The sequence below is a fragment of the Alosa pseudoharengus genome, unplaced genomic scaffold (genome assembly GCF_046254945.1).
Source record: "Alosa pseudoharengus isolate Yale_2024_CS ecotype anadromous, Long Island Sound unplaced genomic scaffold, YU_APseudo_1.1 YU_APseudo_1.1_scf_14, whole genome shotgun sequence".
NCBI classification, from domain to species: domain Eukaryota; kingdom Metazoa; phylum Chordata; class Actinopteri; order Clupeiformes; family Clupeidae; genus Alosa; species Alosa pseudoharengus.
Window position 1 is genome coordinate 12,991,601 of NW_027468609.1, and position 7,118 is coordinate 12,998,718.

The following is a 7,118-nucleotide window of genomic DNA, read 5'->3' on the forward strand; positions in this document are numbered from 1 at the left end:
GTTAGCATTATTGAGTTAATATCTAGAAGACTACATTTTGAAAAAAATAAACATTGAAGGAGTTTAGATGGAAACAAGGACGAAATATTATCAAATGTGGTGAAATGTCACCAAGATGCTTTGTCTCTGGTGTCTAAATTTCAATTTGATGGAAACAGTCCCCCCTTGTGGTCGCATGGAAATCCAAACATAAGTGGGTTGTGTTACTTCATCTATCATACGTAAAGAAACAACAGCTTGATATAAAGTGTTCCGGTTCTGAGTTACGGAAACAAATCTCCTGTAGTTAGCAGTGGTGCCCAAGTTTCACGAGTAAGTCCGTTTCTGATGTTAACGTGAATTGTATTCGCGTGATTTACATGTCATGAAACTATATGATAAACAGAAGATCATTTCTTAGAAGGGAACGCGTAACATTACACCAAAAGTCAACATGACCATGCTGGCTAGCTCTCCAGTCAAAAAAGCTAAACGTTAACGTTAACATTAGCCAACACTTGCCAGCCAGTACCGCTGACGACTGTCATGTGTACTCTTGTTTGTTCAAACAGTGAAATACATAATTGAATTATGTTAAATATTAAATTCAAAGGGTAGTCACGCCATTACGTCATATTTGCTTCTGAATATATGACATGTTATGTGATGAGTGAGTAGCAGTGGCTCTCTTTCGCTTTAACTTGCTAGTAACGTTAGTTAGCTAACAGCACGACGTCAGAGAATGTCTAATAAGGGTTATGTAGGTAGGCATGCTGTGGACGATTCGAACAGCGTGGGAAAGTTTTCGCAGAATAGTAGCACGACGTTGGTTGTTTGTCGTGTGAATTTTAAGCAAGGTGACTATTAACCATAAATGAACTGGCTTCAGCCGTCTACCCATACATCAAAAAACTTTGACAAGATTTGGGAAATATTCTTGAAACATTGGAGTCTTTTAACTAACGCCCCCCATTCAAGCTTTACTCAAAAGTACTACAATCTTTCAAGAACCTTGTTTAAGTCTTCTGGTGTAATGCTGCATTGGCTTTAGGCAGGATGGCAGCTTTAGTGTTCTGTCGCTGGATAGAACCAGAGCCATGGCTCTGGATAGAACTACGATCGATGAGGAGACCTTTCATTCCATTAGGCCTACGAGCTGGATGTGAAGTTTAACTTGGTTAATTTCAGTGTTGAAGTGTACATTGCAAGAATAAATATTTGCACCCTGTGGGACAAAATATGCTGTTAATTTACCAGACTGATCAGTTCACTTCCATTCTTAATTTGGTAATTCTTGGGGCGTAATATTAGATGTTTTTTGTTTTGTTTTATTTTGTTTTTAACGTTAATCTTGATATAGCCTAGTTGATTTTGTCATGTGTTGTAAGACCTTGTAATGACACTTGAATGTGAATCCTTTAGCTCAACTAGTGGCGCATTCTACTAAAAATACAAGCTGACTTTTTTCATTTAAATAAATAGATAAATAAGAAGTGTCGAGATTGTAGTGGTGGGAGACTGTTGCATATAGTGGCCAGATGGTGGCGGCAGAGGACTGAGGATTGTACGTGAGGCCCTCTGGCCCGTACTGCACAGTTGAGTGCCAGGAGCCTCCCACCGGGACTGCGGAGAGAAACAGTCCAGACTCCAGACCTAAAAAAAACATCCTCAGCCTCAAAAGCACGTCGCCTAGCCAGCTGGCAGCCAACTTGGTCTGCTGTTCCCACAGGGAGAGAGAGTCTGTGTGTGTGTGTGTGTGTGTGTGTGTGTGTGTGTGTGTGTGTGTGTGTTAGACAGAGACAGACAGAGAGTATGTGTACATGTAGGATCAGGCTCAAGTTGTGTGTGTCTTGACACCTAAAGCACTTTTTCATAAAAAATTTTTTCTCATCACTTCAATCATCAGGGCGAAAGGTAGCACTTATGTTTAATGGACACATACTTCAGTCTGCTTCATACGCTTCTTATCTGTTGTGCACTTACTGGTGTTGACAGCATAACAGCAGAAATGGAAGCCCAAACATATTTACCCCCCCCCCCCCCCTTTAGAAGCGATTGGAAGTTTGCCAACAAAACATGAGGAAAATGTATTTCATGCAGGGTGAGCATTCCCGGAGTGGAGACCACATGGAATTATTAAATCAGGCCACTGCCAACATAACAACTGCGCTGGATTGCACAAAGTGTTTCAGCCCGTTCGTTGGAGAGGCACAACCCCCGCCCCCCATCTTTGTCTCGACTCAGACGGATAAATGAAAATTACCGGTTTGTGTGTTTAGTAAAACAACAGTCACCCACCATCTCCATCCTCTTTCCTGCCAAGAATTGTATTAACTGAGTTGCATATTTTACCAGCCTTGTCAGCAGCTCCACGACCGAGCATGTATCTCCTTACTAGAACCTGAGATCTCAGCCAATCACGCTCTCCATGGCTCAGTGGGTTATGACTGTCTAGTTTGTCTTTTTTTTTTCCCTCCCAGGGTGCTAGACCGTCCATCTTCCCGAGGGGCCCCCTGAACCCCTGCAGCATGAGTCAGACTTCGCAACCTGAGGGTGAGTATCCATGCGGGGCAGAGCCGCCCGTGAGAAGTGGCCGAGACGAACACGTGCACAAGCAGGCACAAACCCAAAGCGTCGCGTGTGCCAGTCATGCCCTCTATAACCTCTTTATCTCTCTAGACTGTTCACACGGCATTGTCTCTTTTTGGCATCTTTTGACATCTGTAGTGTATTGTTGGCTCGGGCACATTTGCCACATGAAAGATATTTAATATGAAATAGTTTGCATAATGCATCTGAAAGAAGTTCTTATCACATAACCAGAATAATTTTATAGGAATGCCTGTTAATCACTCTGTGGGAGAATTTCATATGATGTTGTTGCTGTCAATGTACATTCTTATGTAATTAAATATCTGCTGTTTTAAAGTCTAAAGTGAACGGCAATAAACACAGTCATTTCAATTCTCTCTACCCTTATGTGAAAATGTGAGTCATACCTCCGAGCTGTCCAAGACCTATATGTGGGTGGCTGGTATCTAACGGGGATCTGATTGCGGCGTAGAATAGAGCATCAACATTAGAGCATGCAGCGCATGCAGTATAGTGATATATAGTATTGTGGCTTAGAGCATCAGCATTAGAGCATGCAGTATAGTGATATATAGTAGTTTGGCTTAGAGCATCAACATTAGAGCATGCAGTATAGTGATATATGGTAGTGTGGCTTTAAACTTCTTCGGTCATGGGTGTGCCTGTACACTCTCACCTGTCGACGTGTTTTTTTGTTTTTTTTTCCTGGAACTTTCCAGCGTTTTGGAGGGTGAGGGGGTCTCCGCACATACCCCACATTCCTTTGCCTCACGTCCCAGTTTGCCCCTCAGTACTGCCCTGCTGAGGAGTGTGGGGAGGGGGGGGGGGTAGTTGGGAGATGTGTGTGTGTGCACACACACCGCTTGGCTATTGTGTGCAGAGCCAACCACGCTAAAACAGAAGGGGGGGGGGCAAGGGAGGGGGGGCACATGGGGGGAGGACGAAGCAAACCAACTGCTCTCTGCAGTACTGAAGAAGGCTGAGAGAGAGAGGAGAGAGAGAGAGAGGGAGAGGAGAGAGTTTTTTTAGGTGCTTGAGAGAGAGGTGCAAAGAATGTAAGGAGCCTCAAGGTGTGCCTGAGGGAGGGAGGGAGAGAGCAAGAGAGAGAGAGAGAGAGAGAGAAAAGCCCTTTGGTGTGCGTTCCCAGGCTGTCCGTCAGGAAGGCTGGATTTTTTAACACCGTGACCACCGTGTTGCCCTTTCCGGGGGAAATCCGAGACAAACACAGAGCGGCGGGGGGAGGGAAACAGGAAAACTAGGCCCTGGGAAGAAGGAGGGGGGGGGGGGCAAGAGGGGTGGGGTGGGGTGGGGGTAGCGGGTTGCTTGCGGAAAATCGGGCGGTGTAGGCCACACATGGAGACCGAGGCTGTTGCGTTGGGGTGGACTCCGAGAGCATATAGCTGTTGCGTTGGGGTGGACTCCGAGGGCATATAGCTCCCTTCTGGTTCTCCTTTGTTACCAGGGCTCCCCCAGTCAACCCCCCCCCCCCCTCCTTCTCTGCCTCCTCAAAAATGTCTCATCTCACAGGATTGTGGGGTTTGAAATCGTTCCCAATCACAAAGCCCAACACCTCTCCAACAACAATAGCCACCTCTGCTCTCGCGGTCACGCATATTAAATGTTAATTTTGTAGCCCCCCCCCCACACACACACACCGCCCCCCTTCTCTCTCTCTCTCTCTCTCTCTCTGTCTTTTTCTCTGTGACGTGGTTTAGGCGGTTAGAGCATGTAACAATGTGGAGGGGAGGAAATGGAGAGACAGGGTAATGAGCACCTTTGTGATTTAAAAGAGACTCGTTGAGCTTTGAGTGCATTGTCCACAGGAGAAGAGAAGAAAAGAAATAGAACACGGAATTTGCCAGAAGAATGTGAAAAGCATTGCGATCTTATCTCCCACCCCCCCCACCCACCCCGTGTGTGTGTGTGTGTGTGTGTGTGTGTGTGTGTGTGTGTGTGTGTGAGGTAGAGAAAGAGAGAGGGAGGGAGGGAGGGAGGAAGAGAGAGAGAGAGAAAGGGAGAGAAAAAGACGTAGAGGTGGGTGAGGTGAGTGTTAGTGGGGTGCGGGAGGTCAGAGGTCGTCGTCTGACCCTTGGCGTATCACGTGTGCAATCCCCAGGTGTTGACCCCGCTGCCCTCAGAGACCGCCTGTTCGAACTGTGGACCTGCAAGGACCTCGAGGGGGTAAGGCAACGCCACAGTCACACACCGTTCCTATTTCACCTTCCCACATGTGTGTGTGAGAGAGTGAGTGCATGTTTTTTGTGTATGTGTGTGTGTGAGAGTGAGAGAGTGAGTGCGTGTTTGTGTGTGTGTGTATGTGTGTGTGTGAGAATGACATGTCAGATGTCTAGTTTCTTATATGCAGAAGTGAAGTCAGTGACTCTAACCCCCCGCCTCCACCCGCACCCCCGTACCTCTCTTAGCTGCGTCTGGAGGCCGCCAAGGGCTTCTCCGAGCTGGACGAGCCCCTGGTGGGACTCCTGGAGGTGCTGGAGGGTTGCCCCGGCCCCCAGAAGGGCAAATCCTCCACGCTGGGGCAGTTTGTCATGGGGGAGTTCCTGCGCTGGAGGCCCGGGCGTCCGCGGACCTCCCTGGAGGGGCTGGCGGCCGAGCTGGTGCCCAGGCTGCAGAGGCGGGCGCTGGGCCTGGCGTGTGAGGGGCAGGCCGCCTGCCTGGAGCCCCTGCTGGACATCTACCAGCTGGCCAGCCTGGACAGGACGGAGCTGGTGGAGCACGTGGGACGGCTATGGGACCGCTGCGCCTACAGGGAGGTGAGGGAGAGGCGACTGTGTGTGTGTGTGTGTGTGTGTGTGTGTGTGTGTGTGTGTGTGTTTATGTGTGTGTTTGTTTGTATGGGACCGCTGCGCATACAGGGAGGTGAGGGAGAGGGGACTGTGTGTGTGTGTGTGTGTGTGTGTTTATGTGGAGGTGAGGAAGAGAGTCGAGGTGAGGAAGAGAGTGCTGAGATTTAAGGTGTGTGTGTGTGTGTGTGTGTGTGTGTGTGTGTGTGTGTGTGTGTGTGTGTGTGCGTATGTTTATGTGGGTTTATGTGGCTGCTGCGCCAAATGGAACTTTGGGACGTGTTTCTGTGTCTTTGTATGTGTGAACAAATAAAACAAATAGAAAATCGAATTTTGATTGATATGATGATATGATTTGATATACTTTATTGTCCCAAAGGGAAATTTGTGTTGGACATACAATGCTGGTTGTGGTGTGTGTGTCTGTATGTGACTGTGTGTGTGTGTGTTGCAGGCTGCAGTGCTTGCAATGAAACTGGATCTCCAGGCAGACCTGGAGATGGAGAAGGTGAGACATGTTTGAATTTGGGTTTGTAGAACTACTACGACTGTGTGTGTGTGTGTGTGTGTGTGTGTGTGTGTGTGTGTGTGTGCGGGTGTGTGTGGGTGTGTGTGTTGGGTGGGGGGGGGATGGTGGTGATAATGATCTCTCTTGGTTTTAGCTGATGTGATTTTGTGTACTTCTGCATCAGAGTGGTGTGTGTGTGTAAGAGGGATGAGTTTGTGTGTGTGTTAGTGACAGACACGTGCACACACACAAACTCATCCCTCTTACACACACGTGCGCACATGATTACACACACATGTGTGTAAGATGTGTTAACGTGTGTGGGATTTAAGTTCGTCTTTGTGTGAGTGTGTACATGCTGCATATGTAAGTGTGTGTGTGTGTGTGTACAAGCTGCATGTGTGTGTGTGTGTGTGTGTCTGTACATGTTGCATATGTAAGTGTGTGTGTGTGTGTGTGTGTGTGTGTGTGTGTACATGCTGCATATGTAAGTGTGTGTGTGTGTGTGTACATGCTGCGTATGTAAGTGTCCGTAACTCTTGCCCGTGGCCCGTCCTGCACAGATGTGTGTGCCCCTGGTGCTGCTGGACAAGCTGGCCATGGCCGAGGCCTACGTTAGGGGCAGACCGCACCTGCAGGAGAGGCTGGTCACCATGCTGGACTCCTGGTGCTCCCAGCAGTTCAGCCTGGACCAGCTGCGCAAGTACATACACACAGACACGTGCACACACACACACACACACACACACACACACACACACAGACACACACACACAGACACGCACACACAGACACGCACACAGACACACGCACACACAGACACACACATAGACACAAACACACAGACACGCACACAGACATGCACACGCACTCAAACACACATCATTATTGTAGGTCATTTTACACAAGTTGTGCAGGTAGACACACACCTGTACACACCACATCTTCACCCTCAGATCTGTAAATGAAACTGACATTCATATGCACAGAGATTCACACACACACACACACACACACACACACACACACACACACACACACACACACACACACAATTATCGTCATGCACACAAACATTCACCAGCATCAGCAACTTCCTCATGTTCCTACTCACACACCTGCTTATATTGTCATAAGCGCACTCACTCAGACATTTAAATGCCTATACACACCTGATATATTGTCATAAGCGCACTCACTCAGACATCCAAATGCCTATACACACCTGATATATTGTC

At 47.9% G+C, this 7,118-nt stretch overlaps 1 protein-coding gene across 1 annotated transcript in view; it reads left to right on the forward strand.

Moving 5' to 3' along the window:
• Positions 1–236: 236 nt before the first annotated feature.
• The window catches only part of exd3 (exonuclease 3'-5' domain containing 3), a 61,860-nt gene continuing 54,978 nt past the window's right edge, over positions 237–7,118 (forward strand). The window contains exons 1-6 of the mRNA XM_076283898.1: positions 237–312; positions 2,460–2,532; positions 4,688–4,752; positions 4,995–5,342; positions 5,827–5,880; positions 6,444–6,583. Of these exons, the coding sequence (XP_076140013.1) occupies positions 2,508–2,532; positions 4,688–4,752; positions 4,995–5,342; positions 5,827–5,880; positions 6,444–6,583 (632 nt within the window). The 5' untranslated portion in view covers positions 237–312; positions 2,460–2,507. The remainder of the gene's footprint in view (positions 313–2,459; positions 2,533–4,687; positions 4,753–4,994; positions 5,343–5,826; positions 5,881–6,443; positions 6,584–7,118) is intronic.